The sequence below is a fragment of the Myotis brandtii genome, unplaced genomic scaffold (genome assembly GCF_000412655.1).
Source record: "Myotis brandtii unplaced genomic scaffold, ASM41265v1 scaffold194, whole genome shotgun sequence".
In the NCBI taxonomy this organism is placed as follows: Eukaryota; Metazoa; Chordata; class Mammalia; order Chiroptera; family Vespertilionidae; genus Myotis; species Myotis brandtii.
The window spans coordinates 491,199-517,121 of record NW_005357232.1 but is presented as its reverse complement, the minus strand read 5'-3'; the positions used below and the strand labels follow the sequence as shown (position 1 = coordinate 517,121).

General features: G+C 35.7%; 1 protein-coding gene across 2 annotated transcripts in view; it reads right to left on the bottom strand.

Moving 5' to 3' along the window:
- The window catches only part of SRP54 (signal recognition particle 54kDa), a 48,787-nt gene that overhangs the window by 8,245 nt on the left and 14,619 nt on the right, over window positions 1–25,923 (bottom strand). For both annotated transcript variants that reach the window (XM_005864964.2, XM_014538595.1), the window contains exons 2-13: window positions 20,111–20,221; window positions 16,131–16,222; window positions 14,580–14,664; window positions 9,755–9,859; window positions 7,864–7,930; window positions 7,725–7,782; window positions 5,117–5,267; window positions 3,917–4,065; window positions 3,498–3,598; window positions 2,901–2,987; window positions 2,357–2,430; window positions 2,033–2,141 (exon numbers count right to left, since the gene is read on the bottom strand). In XM_005864964.2, the coding sequence (XP_005865026.1) occupies window positions 2,033–2,141; window positions 2,357–2,430; window positions 2,901–2,987; window positions 3,498–3,598; window positions 3,917–4,065; window positions 5,117–5,267; window positions 7,725–7,782; window positions 7,864–7,930; window positions 9,755–9,859; window positions 14,580–14,664; window positions 16,131–16,222; window positions 20,111–20,188 (1,156 nt within the window). In that variant the 5' untranslated portion in view covers window positions 20,189–20,221. The remainder of the gene's footprint in view (window positions 1–2,032; window positions 2,142–2,356; window positions 2,431–2,900; window positions 2,988–3,497; window positions 3,599–3,916; window positions 4,066–5,116; window positions 5,268–7,724; window positions 7,783–7,863; window positions 7,931–9,754; window positions 9,860–14,579; window positions 14,665–16,130; window positions 16,223–20,110; window positions 20,222–25,923) is intronic.

Genomic DNA, 25,923 nt, shown 5'->3' with positions numbered 1-25,923 from the left:
GTGGAGGTGGGGGGGAGTGGGATAGAAAGAGTCAATGGGGAAAAAAAGAGGACATCTGTAATACTTCCAACAATAAAGATATATTTTTAAAAATTTGATATAGGTAAGTTAAAAATAAAAAGATGGACCCAGCCGGCATGGCTCAGTGGTTGAGGGTTGATCTATGAACCAGGAGGTCATGGTATGATTTCCCATCAGGGCACATACCTGGGTTGCAGGCTCGATCCCCAGTAGAGGGGATGCAGGAGGCAGCCGATCAATGATTCTCTCTCATCTTTGTTGTTTCTATCTCTCTATCTCCCTTCTTCTCTGAAATCAATAAAAAAATATTTTTTAAAAAAGTAAAAGGATGAAAAAAGATACACAATGCAAACAACTAATTAAAAAAAAACTGAAGCCTGGCCGGTGTGGCTCAGTTGGTTGAGCCTTGTCCCATGCACCCAGAGGCAGCTGGTTCGATTCCTAGACAAGGCACAGCCCAGGTTGTGGCCCAATCCCCAGTAGGGGGCAGCCAATTGATGGTTCTCTCTCATCAATGTTTCTATCTCCCTTTCTCTCTCTGAAATCAATAAAAACATATTTAAAAAAAGTTGAAGAGGTTGCATTAACATCAAAGTAGATTCAGAACAAAGGAGGACATTACATACATAATAGTAAAACGGTCATTCACCAAGGAGACATAAAAACTCTAAATGTGTATACACCCAACAAAAAAGCTTCAAAATATATAAAGCAAAACTGACATAACTGAAAAGAGAAAAGTTAGGCATTTTAATACCTCTATCTTCACAATCAATACAACCATTAAACCAAAAATCAGCGAGGATATAAATCTAAGTTGACCCATTTCTAGTTTGGGTGACTGAGGAGATAGATAGAAGTGTCACTCACCAAGGGAGAAGCACTACATTTTGGATCTGATTTGCCTCAGAAAACTTTCAAACATGAAAAACAAAGATGTCCATCATTTAGTGAGCACCTAAAGAGAAGGTGATCCAGAGTGTAGACTCTTGAGCCAAGAATGATTGAGTTTGAAGCCCACCTTCTCCACTCCAGCTAGTGATTTTGAGGAAATTATTCAACCTCCCTGCATCTCAGTTTCCTAATCTGTAAAAGCTAGATAACAATGGATTTTGACTCCAGAATTGTCCCTTAAGATTTGTCGTGAAAATTAAGTGGGTTAATAATATATGTTAAGTCCTCAGGACAGTGCCTAAGGACAATGCCTAGGACAGAGTAAAGTACTCTAGATATGGCTGCAATTATTAATTCTATATGCAAAACTTCTTGCAGTGTTGAAGATAAGAGATAAGAAAGACAGAATCTTATTTAAATTCCTATGAAAGCCTAGAACTTAGGAAAGAGGTAGAGACAAAAAAAAGCATGTATTTCTTTGTAAATGAGGTCAGAGGTCAAGTGGTAAAGAGCCTTAAAAAAGGGTATGTATGATATACATGCTGGATTGAATCAGAAAGGGTGCATAAAAACTAGTAAAAAGATAAAGGGGTCTTGGGACTAGAAATGCTAATGGAATGAGAACCAGATAAAAGACCTGAAATATAGAAGGTAGTGATATTAAAGGATTAGAGAGATAGAGCAATGTACTTCATCTAAGAAGACTGAAAAATGAACAATCAGTTTCAGAGCAAAATAAGTTTGTAAACATTGCTTAAACTATCCCTCCCTCATAAATATCATTTCACGTTAGCATACTAGAGATCTGAAGAGACTTATAAATACGCTTATTAGTTTCTTTTAAACCTGGCCTTCCACCAAATTTATTTGACTACAGAGCTCCCCTTTTAAGTTCTACCAACATCATGAAGAACTAGTGTTGTTTCCATGGAACTAGACCTTTTCCTCAATGATGAAGTCTATCTACTAATCATTAACCTCTGAGTAAGAGCTTTCAAACAAATACAAATCTACCTAAGAAAAGCCTTGCAGTCTCAATTTTTCTCCATCTTGTCCACAAGACCACAGTGAAACTCTCAACTTGCTGATATGCAGAACAAGTAATCTACCAACTTACCTTGATCATTCATACTATCCATTATCGTCATTAATTTCTTTAGCCTTGCCATTGACTCCTGTTCATTTCCTTTGCTCATAAAATCTGTTCCAAAACCAGGGATCATCCCCTAAAACAGACATATTTAAACATAAAATCAATAATAGCTTGAGATGAATTATTCCGAATGTTGACATTTAATTATTGGCTTTAACATTGATACTAAGTTTTTAAAGTATATATTTTTACCCAAATATTAAAAATAATTAAAGCAAGTACATCTGTTCTTAGAAATTTCAATGAAAAACAAAACAAGTTAGAAAAAAACTTTTTAGGATAACTAACCAAGATTTGACTGAAGGGGCCCATTTTCATAATATTTTGAAATTGTTCATACATGTCTCGCAACGTAAATTGACCTGAAATACAATGTGAGTCAGATATATTAGAAAATGTACATTTCATTTCATAAAACTACTATTTTCTTTCATTATGGGTTCATCTTGAAGCACACTTACAAAATATCCAATTAATAAATAGTCACTGAGCAGTTATGTGCAAGATCACAGAATGAATTCAAGAGAGAATATACAGATACACAGATCCTATCCTAGAGAAGCTTACATTCTATCAGAGAAAATGGAATAAAAAAATACACAAGACACTTGAAAACAAGGCAGATAAACTATACCCACTAGGATGACTAAAATTAAATTGCTCAGATGTCTGAAATTTAAAATGATTTGCATATAAATCATCTAAAAAATAAACATTTCAGGCACTGGCTTTAGTAATAGACTTATCATTTCAAACAAATAAATACTAGTTTTATTAAAAAGCAAGCAATAGAAGATATTCTGAGATAAAATGCTTTTGGCTCCTTATATACCATGTTTCAACTTCTCTATAAGTGCTTCATTGTCATCCAACTTCAACTCGTTGACTTTATCTATTAGTCCTTCAATGTCACCCATACCTATAATATGTAAAAAAGTAAAATTAACAACTAATAGCATACCTTACTTTACATTACACAAAATACATGCACATACATAATAACCCTGTGAGATAGGCAGGTCTGTTATTTCTATTTCACTTTATAGGTGAGAAAACTGAAGCTAGAGAGGTTAAGTGACAAAGCAGGGATGCCAACCCAGGGTTTAATTCCAAATTCCACGCTCTCTATAACAGCTGGAGACATTATAAAAGTGTTATTGCCATTTTCACTGCTATTAGTACAACCACGTATTTTTGTATTGTGCTCTATAACTTTTCCAAAAAACTTGCCATCTAATAGCTCATGTTAACACTCTAACCACAGGAAGCAAATAACCACCATCCCTATTTGACAGGTAAGGAAGATAAATCATAGAAGGATATGATTTTCCTGAACTAGTAAGTGAGTGGGCAGAATTAAAACCCTAATCTGTCCTAAAGATCCATGCTATTTCTTGGAGAATTCTGTGTATTCTACCATCATACATACCAAGAAGTTTGCTGATGAAAGGCTGTGTTTTAAAAGGTTCAAAGTCATCTATATGTTCCCCTGTACCAATGAAAATAATCGGACTTTTTGTGGCAGCAACTCTGCAAAAAGAAAACATAAAAGGAAAACAAATTTCTTGCATATTTCAAAGCTAATTAGAAGAACATAGCTAAAATTTCTTTTAACTAGTTAAAACAAAACTATGTATCAGAGGGACTCCAAAATTTTGTTTCTATTTAAACTTCTTTCATAGACCATATTAGGTCCACTATTGGAATATATTTTAAATAATCAATAAGAAATCTGTAAATACGCACACGTGCTCATGCACGCATACACACAGACACACAAACACACACACAGACGCACACACACCATATAAGCCTAAGACATAGCACAAGAGCATCAGTGATACTTACGCACTGAGCGCACCACCTCCTTTTGCGTGGCCATCAAGTTTTGTCACTATAACTGAGGCTACATCTACTTTATCTTTAAAAGCCTTTGCCTGGGCTTCACAGGCCTGCCCAATGGAGGCATCCATCACATAAACAATGTTATCAGGTTGCTAGAAAATTTAAATAGAAAAGATACATATTTTTCCTGATCTTTAGCAATTTCATCATTAGAAGCTATATAAAATATTTATTATAAGTAATTATTCATCCAATCAATAAATATTTATTGAGGGAGTACTATATATTAGGCACTATTAGGTCCTAAGACAAAGAGATGAATAAGAAAATCCTTGTCCTAGTGCAACTTACATTCTAGTCAGAGGAGACTGATAATTAAATAGGTATACAACAAGTAAAATGGGATAGAAAATATCAGTTTTGAGGTGAGGGAAACTTCTTTAGGTAGGGTAATCAGGGAAGGCCTCTCTAGAGGTAACATTTGGGCCAAGCCCTGAATAAACAGAAAAAAGTTATACAAAGATCTGGAAGAATAACACTGTAGGCAAAGAAGAGCAAAGGTAAATCAGAGAAAAAGAAAAAGTAGAAGAGTGTACATGGAAACCAAATTGAATAAAATATAGGTGAGGCTATTTCTCTTCGCTGTGCTTAACTAGGTCAAAATATTTGCATAGCTAAAAAGAAACTTATTATAATGTACCAGTAAGCAAAGAATTATAGCCTCCACCCAGTGGCAAAACATGGGTTTATAATATGTGCTACAGGTTACCTATAAACTGCTTCTTCTTTCCAAATTACTTCCATCAAAATTCTTAAGAGAAACTAAGTGATGATTAATATTTTTAAGTGCTTCACTTTGAACATTCTAAAGTAAATGTTTCTAACTTAATGTAAGTATTTACAGAAAGAAAATGCAACAGTTATTAAAGGTTCATTCCTGAATTTTTTTGTTTGTCTTCTCATACACACTTATATAAGATGAATGAGATAGGAAATTATTTTTCTGATACTTGCTCATGAAAATTTCATACTTAATAGAGAAGATAAAAATTATTTTCATACAGATAGAGGTACCCAAAACAAAAATAAAGTACTTGGAACCTGTCTTATAGGCAAAAAATAATTTATACAGATCATAAACTCAATCAGGGTTTACAATGAACTTAACCAAAGACTTCATAATATTAAACTGAAGCTACTTACTATAGCATTAGCAACTTGAAGCATTTCTTCAAACAAAGAGTCTTCTTGTTTATGACGGCCACTTGTATCAACAATAATAATTTCAAAATTTTCATTTTTGAATTTCTCCACTCCTTCAGAGGCAATGATAACAGGATCCATTTCTGTATAGCTATTTAACATGTACAATGATTTAACAACCACAACACCAAAACTTCCTTTAATCTATTATAGAAAGGTCATAATGATCTCAATTTCAATTTAGAAGAATAAAATCTAATAAGTATTATATATAGCAATTTGATATATGATCAGCATAAAGCGGTATCCAATTTCCCAATTACAAAATCCTGTATGATTCTGCTGTATGTCTTTCTTGAATAAATTGTGTTTCCTTCAACTTTTAAAAATACAGTAATTGAATTTATGTTACCTAGTATTTCACACATGCTTTTCCATTTAATACCCTTTTGTAAGCATTACAAAAACCATTAAATGTTCCTGTAAAGTATGACTTTTAGGCTATAAGCATTCTATCAGATAGCTATGTCATCGTTTATTAATAAATGTCTTATTGTTGGTCATTTAAAGTTTTTCTAATTTCTTGGTATTAAAAATATAGTCAATGAGAAACACATTAATGTTGCTTCTTTGAAATTGTTATGATCCACCTCTATAGGTTGACCTTAAATAAATTGGTCTGACCGTTTAGACTTTTGATTTTTAAAACAAAAGTGTCCTCCACAACATTTAATTTCATTCCTATTGCACTACATTTTTACAATCTTCAAAAATGTTTCACTTTGAAAATAAAAAAATGAGATCAAATTTTAATTTGTATTCTCTTGATTAGTGGCAACTTTTTATACAGATCAATACTGTCAAATGAAAAGACATAATCTAAAAAAAATGTTTTTCCCTAAAATAACAACACAAATTAGGTAGGAAATACACTTAATAAGAGTATGTGTGAACCCTAACCGGTTTGGCTCAGTGGATAGAGCATCAGCCTGCAGACTGAAGGGTCCCAGGTTCGATTCCGGTCAAGGGCATGTACCTTGGTTGAGGGCACATCCCCAGTAGGGGGAGTGCAGGAGGCAGCTGATTGATGTTTCTCTCTCATCGATGTTTCTAACTCTCTATCCCCCTCCCTTCCCCTCTGTAAAAAATCAATAAAATATATTAAAAAAAAAAAGAGTATGTGTGAGATTTAAATGAAGAAAATTACTAGTTATGGATATAAAAATCTTTTTTAACAAAAAAGATATAGCAGATTCCTAAATGGAACTATACAAATATAGTAAAGATGTCAGTTCTCCCCTAAATTAACTGATTTCAATGTAGTTCCAATAAAAATCTTGGGGTGATTTTTCATTTTGAAATTTAATAAAGAATTCTAAAATTTATCCAGGGAAATTAGCTGGTTAGAATAGGCGAGAAAATGTTGATAAAGAAAATACAGATTAGTTACTACCAGATATATGATCAGATATGTTCATAAGGAAAGTGCTTAATAATATACATACATACATACAAAAGAATACAATGATGTCATAAAAAAGAATTATCTTAAACAGTATATTGTCTGTTACAGAATTATTAAGATCCCATTTTCTTAGAATTTGTTTTAATGAAGTATTACATAGAAAAGTCACACAAATGATCAACTCAATGAATTTTCGCAAAGCAAACACACCAAGATCAAGAAACAACATAACTAGCACCTCCCTCCCTCCCAGTAATAATCACTATCTTGTCCGAAGATCCCATTTTTAATCAACTCTATAGTGGCATATTTACATACAATAAAATGCACTATTTTAAATGTTCATTTTGATTAATTTGACAAATTTACATAACTCATATAACCACTACCACAGCAATCGAGGTACAAAGCACTGTAAGAGTCTATTTTAATTTAAAATGATCTATCTATCTATCCATCTATCCATCCATCCACCCATCCATCTATCTATATCTGTGTGTTTGTTTGATTTGTAAAGATATTGAAATCAAGCATAGATGGACATGCTAAAAACTGTTAAGTGGGAAGTGAAACTATTAGTGATTTCACTTCTTTAATTTAAAACTTTTAATTAAAATAATGTGTTTGTTTAAAAAGATAGAACAAATAACATAACAGTTCTGTATCTACCACCTCCTCCACCAAATACTATATATAAATTTAACTTTGCAGATATAGTTCAACTGAGCTACCTAACCAGGCAAATCATCAAACTTTTTAAAATGATGTACTAAAATAAAGCAACAGACAGTATGGAATTCACCATTGTGTGTTTAAACGAGGAGTGCTTTAGACAGATCTTAAAAGAAACAATAGGAATAGAGAGAAGCAGAAGGAGTTCAGAAAGTATGCAAAGGCAGGATGATAAGCATGCAAAGCAGAATTAAAAACTAAACAATTTCTACTCTAATCTATCAGGTTGAACCAGAAGAGTTATGTTATAGTAATAAAAGTTACCAACTTATTAATTATATTCCCACTTTGTTCCTGAAAGAATTTAAACTTATAAGTATATATTAGTATATATTAAAATGTGACTAGATAACATAAAATAAAGAGACAAGATGGGGCACTTGAGTATCAAAATAAAAAACAAAAACCCACCTTCCATAGAATGGAATTCTTGCTTTGGTAGCATTCTGTTTTAGTTGGTCAAAAGCCCCTACGAGATAAAGAGTTAATGAATTCTCAAACTTAAAAATAAAAATTACAGGAAACAAAATTTTAAATTTCAACACATTACCTGCTCTGAATGTGTCTGCACATATCAAACAGGTCTTCCAACCTTTCCTCTGGTAATAATAAGCTAACTGGGAAAGGAAGATTAAAAAATATGTAATATCAATAAAAATACATTATTATATACAGAATTTTTACTGTTTATCCTTGTTATTTACTTAAGGAATTAAGTAAAACTACCCATATTCTCCTGAGTAATATTATTAAATTTTTGAATACAGTAACTTTCCTAAAGAGTTTAAATTCTACCATATAGTCACATTCAAAGGATATAAGATGATCAAGCAACCAATGACTGTAGTAAAAATTTTTAATTACTATTAGTGTCCATAAAGTAAAAATAGTAACATAATCTTCTAAGAAATAATCTTTTGTTTTTTTTCTAGGCTTTAACATAGTTGAAGCTTGTGAAACTAAAGGTGGTAACAAAGTTGAGGCACCCAATTCTGGAGGAAAGTGTGGTATAATAAATTAAAAATTAGCATAAGAATATCTATATATATATATAAGCAATCGAACGACTGGTCGCTATGACACACACTGACCACCAGGGGACAGACACTCTTGTCCGGATCGGACCTACGGGGATCAGGCCGAAACTGGCTATCCGACATCTCCTGAGGGGTCCCAGATTGTGGGAGGGCACAGGCCAGGCCAAGGGACCCCACTGTGCATGAATCCGTGTACCAGGCCTCTAGTTTAAAATAAAGATCTATATTATGCTGATGTGACACTGTGAATAGGAGAGTCTTGAGCCATAGGAGATAAGGTAAACTTTCCTTTTTTTCCTCTAAAAAATCATATACTCACCTCCTTAAAGGACAGGAAGTCTTATTGGTAAAAGAAATAACATATATAGAAAGTAGAGGCCCAGTACATGAAATTCATGCACTGAGGGGGTCCCTCAGCCTGGCCTGTGCCCTCACAGTCTTGGACCCCTAGCTCCTCACCATCAGCCTGCTTGCTGCTCCTTAGCACTGCCACAGAGTTGGGAGAGGCTCCAGCCACCACTGCTGTGCTCGCCAGCTGTGAGTTTGGCTTCTGGCTGAGTGGCGCTCCCCCTGTGGCAGCACACTGACCAACAGGGGGCAGCTCCTGCACTGAGTGTCTGCCACCTGCTGGTCAGTGCACATCATAGTGATCTGTCATTCCTCCGGTCACTTCACCGTTTGGTCAATTTGCATATTAAGGTTTTATTATATAGAATGTCACCCCAATGAATTAAATGAAAAAGAAGAAAGAGGGAGTTTAGGAAACTGGTGATGGTTAGAGCTTTAGAACTTTTTGGCATTGAATAAAATGCTCCTATTTACACACACACACACACACACACACACACACACAAACACACACACACACAGAGAAAAGAAAAAAAAAGAAAGAAAACCACTGAAATATTTGGGCTTGTTCTCTTTTGATGATTTTGGATACTAGTCTATCTTTCCACACACTCAAGACATGTGGCCCATTCATACCTGTTATTTGAAACATGTGAGTGAAGACATCTGGGACAAAACAGCCCCTAGCAGACCTAGCTTCTGACTATAGAAGCATGAGCAAGCCAACTGAGGTAGTAGAAAAACTGATTAGCTGAATCCAGCCCAAATTACCAACCCACAGAATCATGAGAGAGTAACTGGTGGTTTTAGGCAAAGCAAAGGAAAGCAAAGAAGAATTAGACATAAATATATATATATATTAAAAAAGCAATCACAAGAGAAACTATGGGTTTACTTTTTCTTATCCTACAAAAAGCTATTACAAATATATAATAGATACATCAAGTAACACAAATCTGAAAAGCAACAATACTATAAAGCCTGATTTAACATAAAATTTGATTTTTATAAACCTATCTTTTCTATAACTTTATTTTAAAATTAATTATAATTTACCTTTGAACATGTGGTAGTTTTACCACTCCCTTGCAATCCAACAAACATTATCACATTCTGTTTTCCTTTAGTAGGTGTCCATGCTTTAACTCCAGGGTCTACAAGCTACATTCCAAAAATAAAATCAGGTTAACATATGCTTACATTCAAAGCATCTCTCCCCAAAACTTTTAAATTGTAAAAATAATTTAAGGACATTTGTATAAAAGGAAACCATTATTCTACCATTCTAATACAACTCTATTTCCCTTTGTACACACATAGTGAAATTTAAGAACTTAAAATAATGCATTGTGAAGTCATAAGCAAGCCTATACTGCCAAATCAATTCAGAGTAAGGATCTCAAAACATTTCTTAGGACAAAGTAGAATGTGAGACTGAGTTTGAGCCAAAGGAGCAATCCACACCAGCACTGCAGAAATATGAAAATATATATATATAGGCCACATATGAATTTTTAAATTTCTAATAGTGACATTTAAAAAAGCAAAAACAATATTAATTTTAATATTTTATTTAACCCAATACACCCAAAATATTAACATTTCAACATGTGGTCTATACTGAAAAACTAAGATATTTTATATTCCCTTTTTCTATGGTAGGTCTTCAAATTTGGCAAGTGTTTCATACTTACAGTACATCTCAATTTGGACTAGCCATATTATAAAAGTGCTCAATAACCACAGGTGGCAAATGGCTACAATATTGAGACAGCATCTATCTTTACATTCAATTTGACAAACGTTGATATATGAGCAAAATTATAAATTACATGTGAAAGACGTTCCAAGACAGTCAAATGTCAAATTTTCCAACACCAAAGATCTAATGTTCTATAAATTAATTATATTTAGAGGGTTAGTAAAAAATAATGTGGAAAATTAAGGTTCATACATGAATAGTCCCCAAACTAACAAGCATGAGGTATTTTTAAAGTTCATTGAAAAAAAAAATTCATTTGCAAGTCAGTTGTTTGGAGCTTAAAACATGGATCTCCGTCCTATATAATAAAAGCCTAATATGAGCCTAACCGGTTTGGCTCAGTGGATGGAGCATCGGCCTGCGGACTGAAGGGTCCCAGGTTCAATTCCAGTCAAGGGCATGTACCTTGGCTGTAGGCACATCCCCAGTGGGGAGTGTGCAGGAGGCAGCTGATCGATGTTTCTCTCTCATCAATGTTTCTAACTCTCTATCCCTCTCCATTCCTCTCTGTAAAAAATCAATAAAATATATATTTTTTAAAAAAGCCTAATATGCTAAGTGTCTGGTCGTCTGTTCAACCAATCAAAGTGTAATATGCTAAGGCCGCTCAACTGCTCGCTATGACGTGCACTGACCACCAGGGGGCAGATGCTCCAACTGGTAGGTTAGCTTGCTGCTGGGGTCCGGCCAATCAGGACTGAGTGAGAGGGGCCAGAGACGCCCTAGAGCCCTCCCTCGGTCCCTCCCAGGCTGGCCAACCTCTCGCGTCCCTCTCCAGCCCCGATAGTGCACTGGTGGGGTCCCGTGGCCTGGCCTGCGCCCTCTCGCAATCTGGGCTGAGGAACCCCATCCCCAAGTGCACGAATTTTGTGCACCAGGCCTCTAGTATAATAATAAAAACATAATAGTAATTAATGTCCTAGATCAGAAATTGGCAAACTACTGTATGTGTATAAAAAGTTTAATGAAACATTACCACACCCATTCACTTACTGCTTTTGTGCTACAACAACAGAGCTGAGTAGTTGCTACAGAAACCATATGGCCCACGAAGCCTAAACTATTTAGTCCTTAAGAGTAAGTTTGCCGAACTCATGCTAAAGGATACCATAAAAGTCACATAATCCATATTATACTTGAGTTTGGAGGAAAGCCACGTTGTAGAGAAAGGAGGAAAAGAATACACATTTGCCTAGCCTTATTAAGCGAACTTATGAAATAGGCAAAATCTATCTTAAATATAAATCCACTCCTTTTAGAAAACTGATGCTATCTTACATTTACCTCCATTCTCTATATCTCATGGCCGAATGAGCTCTCTATGAACCTACTATTTGGAACATATGCATTTTACTGAATTATTATTTTATAAATCTATTCTTCCAGCTGCACTCTACAATAATAGTATGGAAATTTTTAGTCTCAGGACTCCTTTATAATCATAGTTTGTAAAGGTTAGTGCAATGTAGAATATGAAACTCTCTTAACTTTCATACTCTACAGCGACTTTCAACCTTTTTCATCTCATGACACACATAAACTAATTACTAAAATTCTGTTGCATACCAAAATATATACTGTACTTTTTGCTGATCTGACAAAAAAAATAGGTATAATTTTGATTCATTCACACCGGATAGCTGTTGTTGTGCTGGCTTTTGTCATTTCTTTAATAAATTCTTGCAGCACACCAGTGTGCCACTGCAGTTGAAAATCGCTGCTCTCTTACATTAAAATCTGTTATTGTATCTTGCACTTTGCATGGATCTTACATGTTACATGATTTTCTAATATCGTACATTAGTCATTTTGAAAATATTGGGATTCACATTCACTATACAACATCAAATAATTTTATTTATTAATATCAATACTGATCTCATCAGAAAAGTAAATATTGGAACACTGTCAAACTTAAGGTAGAGATACAAGTTTTTAGTTTTCACTTGAAAACTTGAATTTTATCGCTGGCCACAATATTGTTAGTTATTTACCTTAAAGTGCCAGGCTTACTTTATTTACTTTGGAGAAAATATTTGCCAAATACCCAAGTCTGAATAACTAGACTACCTATTTGTTGTACATTCACATAAAAATGGTGATGTAGCCCTAACCGGTTTGGCTCAGTGGATAGAGCGTCGGCCTGCGGACTGAAGGGTCCCAGGTTCGATTCCGATCAAGGGCATGTACCGTGGTTGTGGGCACATCCCCAGTAGGGGGTGTGCAGGAGGCAGCTGATCGATGTTTCTCTCTCATTGATGTTTCTAACTCCCTATCCCTCTCCCTTCCTCTCTGTAAAAAAATCAATAAAATATATTTAAAAAAATAAAAATAATCTTAAAAAATGGTGATGTAGAAAAAAAGTGGCTTACAATCAAACAATCACACATGTGCTTTCCTCAAGTCAACCATCAAATTTCAATATGCAGCAAAAGGGCTTTCTCCATATTTCCCATTTCATCACACAAAATCTTATAAAGACGTGTGTATACTCAAGGATCAAGATTTAGTACAACTAATAATTTCTATTGCTCCATCAAGGACATTTTTTTTAAAAATATATTTTATTGATTTTTTACAGAGAGGAGGGAAGAGGGATAGAGAGTTAGAAACATCGATGAGAGAGAAACATCAATCAGCTGCCTCCTGCACACCCCTTACTGGGGATATGCCCGCAACCAAGGTACATGCCCTTGACCGGAATCGAACCTGGGACCCTTGAGTCCGCAGGCCGACGCTCTATCCACTGAGCCAAACCGGTCAGGGCAATCAAGGACATTCTTAAGTGAAACTGGCAATTTATTTATTTATTGCAAGTGTGTGGTAGTAAAGAGTACAATGTCTACCAGTATAGTTTGGTACCAGTGCTTTGATTTGGGCTGGGGAGTTTTACTCACAAGTGCTTTTGCACCATCAGTGCAAATACCAACACAGTAAAAGAGACAAAAAAGGTAAATAATGTCTTCATGTTACTGTGAAAACAGTTTGACCTTACTTTGAACACCACTGCTCTGGACCATAAGCTTCTGAATATAAGCACCAGTCTTGCTCATTTCTGTTATCAGCGGCATTTAGCATACTGCCTAGAATAAGGCAGATACTCAATAAATGCTTTTTAACAAAGCACTTGATGCTCCGAAATCGCCTATAGAAGCCAACCCCTAAAATTAACAATTTTCACTCATCCTGTGCTCATCTCAGGTGTTAGATGAAAAGCAATCCGGAAATAATGTGAGCAGCACTGCACAAAGAATTTGGAGATCAGACCTAGGTCTGCCACCAACTAGTTGTCTTACTTTTCTCAACTGCAACTGAAAAGTATGACTGGATAAATCTCTGATTCCTTTCCTCTGAATTTCCTTTTTTATTAATTAGTCTACAGAACTAAACTGAAATGACATAGCCATCTGAGATAACTAGACTTGCTCCAAGTACTAATCAGCTCTGCAGGAACCAAAGGAGTAAATAAAACAAATCACACAACATAGAGAAAAATACCAGGAGACCACTAGCAGACATCTGTTGCTCTTTAAAAAGAAAAAGAAAGAAAAAAAAGAAGAGGCTTTAGTTCCTTCTCCTTCCCCTCTCCCCACCATTAGATTGCATACACATTTATTAAAACTCTAAAGATTTCACCGTAATTTTCATGACAGCAGCAACAATATCAGTTCTAAGGTGAGGCAGGGTAAGGTTATATTTACTCATGCAAAATAAAACTTTGTTAAACCAAAATTGCTCATATCTAGGCAAGAGTTGAGATATTTGGCCTTTTCAAAGAGAATACTGTACACAATGAAGAGTGTAGAAAAGAACACTTGCCCAGAGTGATTTTCTGTACAAAAGTAGGACCTGCAAATAGGCAAAACATGACTTTGGCATTTTTTTGCAGGAATAGTACTGGACTTCATATCTGTAATCAGAATTTTGTATTTAGAAAAGTCTATAATAAAATTAGGCCACTTTAGAAAAGTTAATAATCCTCAATACTTCTAATGTAGATTAACAGTCTATAAAAATATAAAAAAGTATTCTAAAATAGTATTCCTGTTTGTAGTGCTAAGGTATTTTTACCCTTTGAGTCTATAGAGAATCATAGCAGAAGCTTGATATACTTTTTACCTTCACAAGTTCTTTAAATACAGCATGCTGAATCATTTTTCTTTTGTTAAGACCAGATGCCATCTCTTCAAGATCAATAGCAGACCTTCATGATGATGGTATTTGGGGGTAGGAGGAAGAAGAGCCAGTTAAGACACTAAAAAAAGAAGTTCCTCTCCCAAAGAATGTAAAAATATTTAATTATTCATATTAATAACCTTCAAATTAACACGCATATAGTTACTACAGATTCAAAAGCCTACACTATAAAGAATGTACCAGAATGTACCATGAAATATTAGATGTAAGACATTGGTTAGTTTTGGAAGGCTTTTTAAAAAAATTTAAATATTAGTTTGTCTTCATATCACTGCAGAGTATTAATTTTATTTATTCTTCTTGCAGCATATATACTTCAGATATATTTAAACCTAGCAGAAAATAAGACTACTTCTCTAGTTCTACATACTTAAATGCTAGTAGTACTACATTTCTTACTCAGACTGGTAACATGAAAAAGAGGATGACCTGTGCATAACAAGGGCTAGGATGCAAGCAGTTAACTGAGTTCCTTACATTATTCTATGTGCCCTACTCCAGCCAGTGACCCTCCCTGTGAACACGATAACTGAGACTAGATACATTTCTACTTCATTCAAATTTAGACAAAGGAACCAAAAGGGAAATAAAAGACAATCTATAATAATAAAAGTGTAATATGCTAATTAGATCGGACAGCCGAACGACCTTCTGGACGTCATTCTGGATGTCCTCCTGGATGAAGCCTCGGCATCAGGGGCCGAGGCAGAGGCAATTAGGGGCGACCAGGCAGGCAGGCAGAATGGTTAGGGGTGATCAGGAAGGCAAGCGGTTAGGGGCAATGAGGCAGGCAGGCAGAGTGGTTAGGGGCAATCTGGCAGGCAGGCGAGCAGTTAGGGGCAATCAGGCAGGCAGGCAGGCAGAATGGTTAGGGGCAATCAGGCGGGCAGGCAGGTGAGCAGTGGTCCTGGATTGTGAGAGGGATGTCCGACTGGCAGTCGGACATTCCCCGAGGTGGTCCTGGATTGTGAGAGGGATGTCCGACTGACAGTCGGACATTCCCCAAGGGGTCCCAGATTTCGAGAGGGTGCAGGCCGGGCTGAGGGACTTCCCACCCCCGGCCCTGTGCACAAATTTCATGCACCAGGCCTCTAGTTCTCCAATAATGAAGGAGACTGATTAATGCTATCTTAAGCCTGAAGAGGATAAAATGGCACCAATTTTCTACAAAGAATCTGAATTGTTAAAAGGTTTTTATATTAAAATACTATACAGTATATTATTGAATCCATCCAAAGACAGTAGTAAAATGGAAAGAAATCCATAATTAAATGAAAGCCACATGTAATTTATTCTTTGAACAATCATTATGAAAACATACTATACACGTAATCTTCTAACATATGAGTTCTATTCTTTTCCAGTGCTGTTCAGCAGAAACTTTTCATGATACAGAACTTTTCTAGTTAGCTCTTCATCCCAGAAAACTAAATTTAGTTTTGCCTGTTTTATTACCTAATTAATTGAACTTACTTTACATTTTCTCTCAGTTGCTTCACTAGTTTAATATTAACATCTGCTTCCAATAATGCTGTGCATACTTCTTTTAGCATAGCATTTAATACCTGCAAATAAATACAAATTGAAAATGCTCAGTGTATTATTTCCATTTCAATCATATAAAAACAATGGTTGATAAGTCATCATATATTACCATAGCTAAATAAAAACAATATTACACTATTGGGGAAACAAAAAGTTTTGTTAGCCTTAGAGATATCATCTTATAAAATGTCTAGTCATTTTGTCAAAAAATACATTCTATTTAGTTTTATTCAATTAAGTATTAATTAAAATTTTACTCTGATATTAAAGTAATAATAAAGACAACATATAAGCCAAAGAAAGTTACTACACAATAGTGTTGCCAGTAAGTTTTCTATGTCACTGAACACCTCCCATTAGCTGATACACAAGACTTTATATTCACAATATCTACTTAACTGGACTACCATGGAGGAAAATGTAACAAAAGAAAATGATCCTCCACTAACAGCTTACTATCATCACATATTAGTTGAGTGGCAAGGCATCGCGATTAAAAGATCACAAACTAAAAAGTCTTAAGAACTGACGGTGTTGCTCAATGGTTAGAGTGCTGGCCCGCACACTGAAGGGTCCAGGTTTTAATGCCCAGTCAAGAGCACGTACGGGAGGCAACCAATAGATATGTCTCTCTCACATTGATGTTTTTTTCTCTCTCTTTTCCTTCCTCCCTCCCTACCCTTCTCTCGCCCTCCTAAAAAAATCAATGAAAAAAATGTCCTCAGGTGAGGATTAACACACACACTAAAAGAAAAGATGAGGCTTTTGCTGCTCATGTAAATAAGTGTTTACACACTAGAAGGTAAACTCCATGAGGGCAGGGATATAACCCTTGTAAACATTTGTGTGCCCAACATTGGAGCACCTAAATATGTACAGCAAATCTCAATGGACATAAAGGGGGAGATTGACAGCAACAGTCATAGTAGGGGATTTTAATACCCTATTGACATTTCTGTCTTCCAGACAGAAAATAAATAAAAAATAGTGGCCTTAAATAACACAGTAGATCAGATGGATTTAATTATAAATTCAGGGCATTTCACCCCAAAGCAGCAGGATATATTCTTTTCAAGTACATTTTCTAGGACAGACCACATGTTAGTACATAAATCAAGTCTCAAAAAATTATATGCAGCCCTGGCTGGTTTGGCTCAGTGGATAGAGTGAGCATTGGCCTGCACACTGAAGGGTCCTGGGTTCGATTCCGGTCAAGGGCACATGCCCAGGTTGTGGGCTCAATCCCTGGGGCGTGGGGGGTGTGTAGGAGGCAGCCGATCAATGATTTTCTCTCATCACTGATGTTTCTATCTCTCTCCCTCCCCCTTCCTCTCTGAAATCAATAAATTATATTTTTTTAAAAAATGAGTCTTGTTTTTCTTAAAAAAAGAAAGAATATATGCACCCCTATGTTCATAGCAGCGTTATTTACAATAGCTAAGATCTGAAAACAGCTCAAGTGACCATCAGTAGATGAGTGGATTAAAAAGCTGTGGTATATTTACACGATGGAATACTATGCAGCTGTAAAAAAGGACCTTTTACCCTTTGTGACAGCATGGATAGATCTGCAGATTATTATGCTAAGTCAAATATGCCAGTCAGAGAAAGATAAATACCATATGATCTCATTAATATGTGGACTCTAATGAACAACATAAACCGACAAACAAAATACAACCAGAGGCATGGATACATGGAACAGACTGACAAATGTCAGAGGGGAGGGGATTGGGGAGGTCTGGATAAAAGAATGTGAAGAGATTAGCCAAAGAATATGTATGCATAGTCCATGGACATAGACAACAGTGTGCTAAAGGTCAGAGGAGGGGGGGGCCAGGGGCTGGGTGGAGGTGGCAAAGGGGGGGAAAATGGAGGACATCTGTAATAGTGTCAACAATAAAAACAAATTTAAAAATGAAACTGCCTTATGACCCAGCAATTCCACTTCCGGGAATATATCTGAAGAAACCTGAAAAACTGATTCTTGGCTATTTACAATAGCCAAGATTTGGAAGTAGTCCAAGTGCCCATTAATAGATGAGTGGATAAAAAAGCTGTGGCACATCTACAGAATAGAATTCTACTAGGCCATACATTAAAAAAGCAGGAAATCTTACCTTTTGTGATATCATGGATGGACTTGGAGAGCATTATGCTAAGTGAAATAAGCCGGCCAGAGAAAGACAAGTACCATATGATTTTACTTATATGTGGAATCTAAATAACAAAACTAACAAACAAAATAGAAACAGACTCATAGACACAGAGAACAGACTGACAGCTGTCAGAGGGGAAGGGGGTTGAGGGCTTGGGGGAACAGGTGAAGGGATCAAGCAAAGAAAAAAAACACACCTCATAGACATAGACAACAGTAATTACCAGTGGAAAAAGGGATTGGGGAGAGGTAGATGAGGGTAAAAGGGCAATAAATGGTAATGGAAGACTTGACTTAAGGTGATGACGACACAATGCAATATACAGCTGATGTACTGTAGAACTGTATATTTGAAACCTATATAATTTTATTAACCAATGTCACCCCAGTAAATTCAATTAAAACAAAAAAGTCCTGGATGAGGAATTAGAGAAAAGATTTTAATCCTGGTTCTTCCAATAAATAAACATGTGAAACTGACTTTCTGTTGTTATTAAATGAGAGGTTGGACTAGCTCAGCTCAAAGATAGTCCTAAAATTATTTAATACCATTAGCTTATTATGTTGATATCAAATTCTAAATTAGAAATTTTTTCAAACCTCCAAGTTAGAAAATACTTTTTATCTATTATTTAATTTGATTCTTACAACCATAGGTAAATACTATTTTCTCATTTTACACATTAAGGAAGCTGAAGTTGACTTGCCCAAATTTCTATCACACAGCTACTAAGTAGGATACTAAATAAGGTCTTTCAAAACCAAAGTCAGTACTTTTCCACTGGTACCACAAAATATAAAGTATTCCTGTGGATTATAATCATCTTTTTTCAACCGACAAGCCATTAACATACATTGTGTGGAAAAAAATGGGAAAAAGAAAAATCTTCACACAATAAAGCTAGGCAGAGAGTATTTCAGATACCATATAAGGAGTCAGCTTTCAAAATCTCCAAAAAATTGCCCTGGCTAGGTGGCTAGTTGGTTGGAGGGTCATCCCATACCTCAAAAGGTTGGGGGGGGGGGTTAATCCCCACAAAAATGCATTAGGACTTCAGAGAAAATAAATCAAAGTAGCCAAGATGAAAATATTAGCCTTATATAAAAATGCTAAATAAAAGTTGAGGAGAAAAGGTCGGGTACACACATGCCTAGCCAGGAAGAAAGAAGCAGAATACTGAAATTTTAGGCCTATGTCAAGAGACAAAGCAAAAGTCTATTTTTCAGCCCGGCCAGTGCTGCTCAGCGGTTGAGCACTGACCTATGAACCAGAAGGTCACGGTTCGATTCCCAGTCAGGGCACATGCTTTATGATCCAGCAATTCTATTTCTGGGAATATATGTGGGTTGTAGGTTCAATCCCCAGTAGGGGGCATGCAGGAGGCAGCCGATCAGTGATTCTCTCTCATCATTGATGTTTCCACCGCTCTCTCCCTCTCCCTTCCTCTCTAAAATAAATTAAAAAATATATATTTTTGAAAAGTATATTTCCAAATCTCAGACATTTTCAGAATATTAAATGTCATTTTACATATAAGTTAAGGTTTTTGTTCTGTTGTAATTCTTCAAAGAAAGTTGAAATTTTAATAGGAAGATAGTTGACTCAATAAAAAATAACACTATTATACCCATTTTAGGTTTTTACCTACACATATTAAATCAACATCAAGATAAATATAAACATAGAGATTATTAATAATCCATCTCCCCAATGGTAGAGATGATGTGCAATAAAATATATTTCACATACCTCTTCATTGATAATGGTGGCATTGCTCAATGAGCGTAATGCTGATGTTATTTTTCTTCCAAGGTCTGCTAGTACCATCTTGGAGGCTTTAAGATGTGACTACAAGAAAATCTAGAAAGAAAAAATAAGTTAAATAAAAACACTTGAAAACAATCAATACCAGGTTCCCACAACTGTAGACTTCTAAAGAAGAGTATTTAAATTAAAATTAAAGTACTCTAGGGTTTAGATATTATAACTTCAATTTCTATAGCCTCAAACTGCAGCTTCAATACAGTCAGGTCCAAACCTAAAGCTGTCACTTGGTTATGATGCCTTATAATTGGAATATCCTATAGGAATCAGTAAATTCAACATGTCAGATAATGTTTTGAGGAAACAATGACATGATCGCAAATTAAACCTATTCTCACTTTGGACATACTTGGTGAGTATGAGTAACTGATGTATCACGTACATTTTTAAATGAAGAGAGAAAGAAAATAAAACAAAGAAAAAGTTTTAAAAAAGCCAATTCCTCACCCAGGAAATATTGTTTAATTTACCAAACTGAAGGACTTTTTAAAAACTATTTTGCCCTGGCTGTTTTGGCTCAGTGGATAGAGCGTCTGCCCATAATCTGAAGGGTCTCATGTTTAATTCCGGTCAAGGGCACGTACTTCAGTTGCAGGCTTCATCCCTGGCCCTGGACAGGGGCCAGGAGTACATGGGCGAGATGGGCGAGGCAACCAATCAATGTGTCTCTCTTACATTGGAGTTTTTCTCTCTCTCCCTCTCCTTCTCCCGTCCACTCTCTCTAAAAAAATCAATGGGAGAAATATCCTTGGGTGAGGATTAACACACACACACACACACTACAAACTATTTTGATTCACGATCTAAGCAAAACAACAACAAAAACACACAAAAAACAAGTTTTATTTAATGAATCAAACTTTTCACACACATTACATGATCTAATTTTATTCTTGTAACAATCAGGAAAAGTGGTATATTATTAATCTCCCTATTTTAAAGCTGTTCTTGATTCCCCAACTCCTAAGCAAAATAACCTCAAGGCTCTTCCCAGCTCTAAAATGTTAATGGTTTTATAAAGTGTGTAGATGTACCTACTACACATTAAGTCAGGATGCAAAGACTCATGGATGGTAAACAAGCAAATATGATTTACAGCTGCCCCTGCCCTCAAGTTATCTCCTAGCTGGCAAGATAAGACACATGAATAAAGAGCAAAAGAAAGTAAATATTAAAAGAGAATCTCTTTGGCCTGACTGTCTTTGGACTGGATATTGGCTTTTTCCTGCCTTCAGACTCAAACTGAAACAGCTCTTCTTAGGTCCCTAGCCTGCCAGCCTCTAGACTGAACTATACCTTCAGCTTCGCTCTCCTGTCTCTATCTTGTGTCCCCGCCCCCCCCCCCTTTTTCAAATATATTTTTTATTGCTTTCAGAGAGGAAGGGAGAGATAGAAACATCAATGATGAGAGAGAATCATTGACTGGCTGCCTCCTGCACGCCCCCTACTAGGGATCGAGCCTGCAACCTGGGCATGTGCCCTTGACTGGAATCAAACCTGGGACTCTTCAGTCCGCAGGCTGACACTCTATCCACTAAGCCAAACCTGCTAGGGCCTGAGTCTCCATCTTGTTGACTCACCCTGTTGATCTTGTGACTGTCAGCCTCCATTATCACATGAGCCAATTCTCATAATAAGTCTCTTTTTATATGTGTGTATAGACATACACACATCCATGGGGAGAGCCTTGACTAATACCAGTAAAGGTAGGGGAAGCCGGGGAAATGTCAAGGGCGGGGGAAAAGAGGACACATATGTAAAAAAAAAAAAAAAGTTTATGGTCAACTGCCAATGATTGATTACTTCTGTAAAAATTCAAAGGAAGAAAAAAACAGGCTCAAGTACACAGAGTAGGCTTTATTGAAAAGGCTGAATATAAATTTGATTCTGAAATATGGGTAGAATTTGTATAGGTGGAGAAGAGGACAAAGGGAATTTGAAGAAAGTAAAATGGCACAACCAGAAAGGGAGACATGGAAAAAGCCTGGGACATACTTAAACCTTATATATGCACTGTACGTAAAGATTATTGAGTATTATTTGGGGGACAGTAAATAAAACATTCTGGTCAGGACAGAGGGCTATACGGTTCAAAGAAAATATAGATTGCAAAAAGCTCTAAAGAACCAGGTTAAGAAATATCAATTGTCCAATATAGCAATTTTGGCAGAAAAGTTCATTGCTCAAAAACAACTATTTTAGTAATTCTTCCAAACTAATCTAGTCTAATGTAGTCAACAAAGATGATCTCAACTATACACTATACAGGAGATTAAAAATAAGATAAACAGGAGGAAAAAAGAGCTGACTCCTTCAACACAGGGAAAGTGGAGAGACGAGGGGAGTCAAAAGAAAAAGAAAGGGAAAATGCACTCAAGGCCCAATCACTGGCAAAGACATTCCAAGTTGAACTCTAAATTAAACACTACCCTTTCACCGAAGAAAAATTTCATAATTTGGAACCTAAAAAATTACTACCAACACTTGATGGAACTTAAAAAAATGCACTTACCATAAATTATTTGCAGTTACATGGTTACTTAACTTTGAAAGAGCAACTGCTTCATAGAAAAGACGCAGAACTTTTTCTTTCTTATCCCATACTCATAAAACTAAATTATTATTGCTCAAGTAAACATGTACTCTACAGGTTAAGAGATAAGACCCAGATGTTTCAGTTCATCTCCTATACCACTACATTACCAGGAGTGATATAATTCTAATTATGACACCACAATTAACTTTTTTAAAGATCATGTCACAACAGATCATCCCCCATTTTAAAAAGCTATATAAGTTAACTCTCAAAAATAAACCTATCTTCCCATATTGACTGGCTCATTTAAAATAAAAAATACTTCTCTGAAGTTTCCCAACACATTTTTCCTTATGTAAGTACTTATTGGCAGCATATTTTAAAATATATTTGACTGATTATAAAAACATGCACTCCAGTAGAGAATAATATTTAATATAATTTATTTATACAGTGTTTCCTCTGCAATTTTCAAGGATGTGTTTCTGAAAACTCTGGTCTTAGAATTCTGCTCAAAACCTCAACAACTTCCCATTTCATGCAGAGGGAAAGTCCTTACAATGAATGGAAGGTAAGGCACTCCCAAATATTCTCTCTCTCTCTCTCTCTCTCTCTCTCTCTCTCTCTCTCTCTCTTGTAATCACACCAACTTTGCTGTGGATGCTGCACATTTCAACCTCAGGGCCGTAGTACTAGCTGGCATACTCTTGCCCTGGCTGACAATATAGCTCCCTCCCTCATCTCCTTCAGATCGCTGTCCAGATGCAATTTCTCAATAAGACCTTCCCTAATCATTTGTTTAAAATTGCAAAACCTCTGACCCTTTATTTTTTCTCATTATTCTAGTACCAACTAACACATAATTTACTTATATTGTTTATGGCCTATGTGTCCCAACTGAAATGTAAGCTGCATGAGGCCAGGTATTTTTGCCTTTTTTGCTCTCTCCTGTGACCTCACTGCTTTATCTATCCCCAATCTTATATAGTAAGCCTTTAGTAAAAATTAATTTTATGAATGAATGATGTATTTAAGATCTTAGGGAAAAAGGAAGACTAGGGAACCAAAGTCATGAGAAAGGCTTTACAAAGCTCTCTTAAAGACCATTAAAACAAACCAATGAAGAAAATATGACAATTCAAAAAGATAATCAATGACCTATGTAACTGATACTGTACAGTGAACATTCATTTTCCATTATTTGAAAATCATACTATGTGGTACTCCTAACACTAATATTGTATGTCAACTATAACTGAAAAAACAACCAGCCCTAGCTGGTTTGGCTGAGGGGATAGAGCATCAGCCTGCAAACTGAAGGGTCCTGGGTTCAATTCCAGTCAAGGGCATATGGCGGGGTATGGGCTCGATCCCCAGTAGGGGGAGTGCAGGAGGCAGCTGATCAATGATTCTCTCTCATAATTGATGTTTCTATCTCTCTCTCCCTTTCCCTTCCTCTCTGAAATCAATAAAAATATATTTAAAAAAGAAAGAAAAGACAACCAAAGAAAATCAATATCGGAGGTAACTGATATTGTACAAGTAATATTTATGTGCCATTACTTATAACTTTTCAGAATTTCCAACAAGATTCTGAAAAGTTAACCACCTTTGACAAAATCCAACACCCGTTTTTGATAAAAACTCTCAGCAAAGTGGGAATAGAGGGATCATACCTTATTAAAATATATAATAAAGGCTAAATATGACAAACCTACAGCCAACATCATATTCAATGGGCAAAAACTAAAACCATTTCCCGTAAGATCAGGAACAAGGCAGGGATGTCTGCTTTCATCATTCATTCAACATAGCACTGGAAGTCAACCACAGCAATCAGACAAGAAGAAAAAATAAAAGGCATCCAAATTGGAAAGAAGGAAGTGAAAATGTCTTCATTTGCAGAGACATGATATTGTAAACAGAAAACCCTAAAGACTCCACCAAAAAAACTACTATATCTAATAAATAAATTTGGCAAAGTAGCAGGACACAAAATTAACATCCAGAAATCGATGGCATTTTTATATACCAATAATGAACTCTCAGAAAGAGAAACTAAAAAAAGAATCCCATTTACAACTGCAACAAAAAAAATAATATACCTTGGAATAAACTTAACCAAGGAGGTAAAAGACGTGTACTCAGAAAACTACAGGACACTGAAAAAAGAAATAGAAAATACAAACAAATGGAAGAATATACTGTGTTCATGCATTGGTAGAATTAACATCATTAAAATGTCCATACTGCCCAAAACAATCTATAGATTCAACACAATCCCTATTAAAATATCTATGGCATATTTCACAGGTCTAGAACAAACACTCCAAAAATTTAATGGAACAAAAAAAAAGACCCTGAATAGCCGCAGCTTCTTCTTGAGAAAGAAGACAAAATAGGAGGGATGACAATACCAGATATCAAATTATATTACAAAGCCACTGTAATCAAAATGGCCTGGTACTGGCACAAGAACAGCATATATAGATCAATGGAACAGAAAAGAGACCTCAGAAATCCACTTATGCCACTGCTCTCAATATTTGACAAAGGAGGCAAGAGCATACACTGGACTAGACAGTTTCTTCAATAAATGGTGCTGAGAAAATTAGACAGCTACATGCAAAAAAATGAAACTAGACCATCAACTTACATCATACACAAGAATAAATTCAAAATGGATAAAAGACTTAAATGTAAGTCATGAAACCATAAAAATCCTAGAAATAACCATAAGCAGCAAAATCTCAGACATCTCTAGTAGCGATATGTTTGCCAATGTATCTCCTAGAAACAAAGGAAAACAAAATGGGACTACATCCAATTAAAAAGCACAGCAAAAGAAACCATCAACAAAATGAAAAGGGATCCCACTATACAGGAGAACATATTTGCCAATGATACATCTGACAAGGGGTTAATTTCCAAAATATATAAAGAACTCATACAACTTAACAAAAGGAAGACCAACAATCCAATTAAAAAATGGGTAAAACACCCTAGCCGATTTGGCTCAATGGATAGAGCATTGGCCTGCAGACGGAAGGGTCCCAGGTTCAATTTCGGTCAAGGGCAGGTACCCGGGCTCAATCCCTAGTAGGGGGCATGCAGGAGGCAGCTGATCAATGATTCTCATCACTGATGTTTCTATCTGTCTCTCCCTCTCCCTTCCTCTTTGAAATCAATAAAAATATATTTT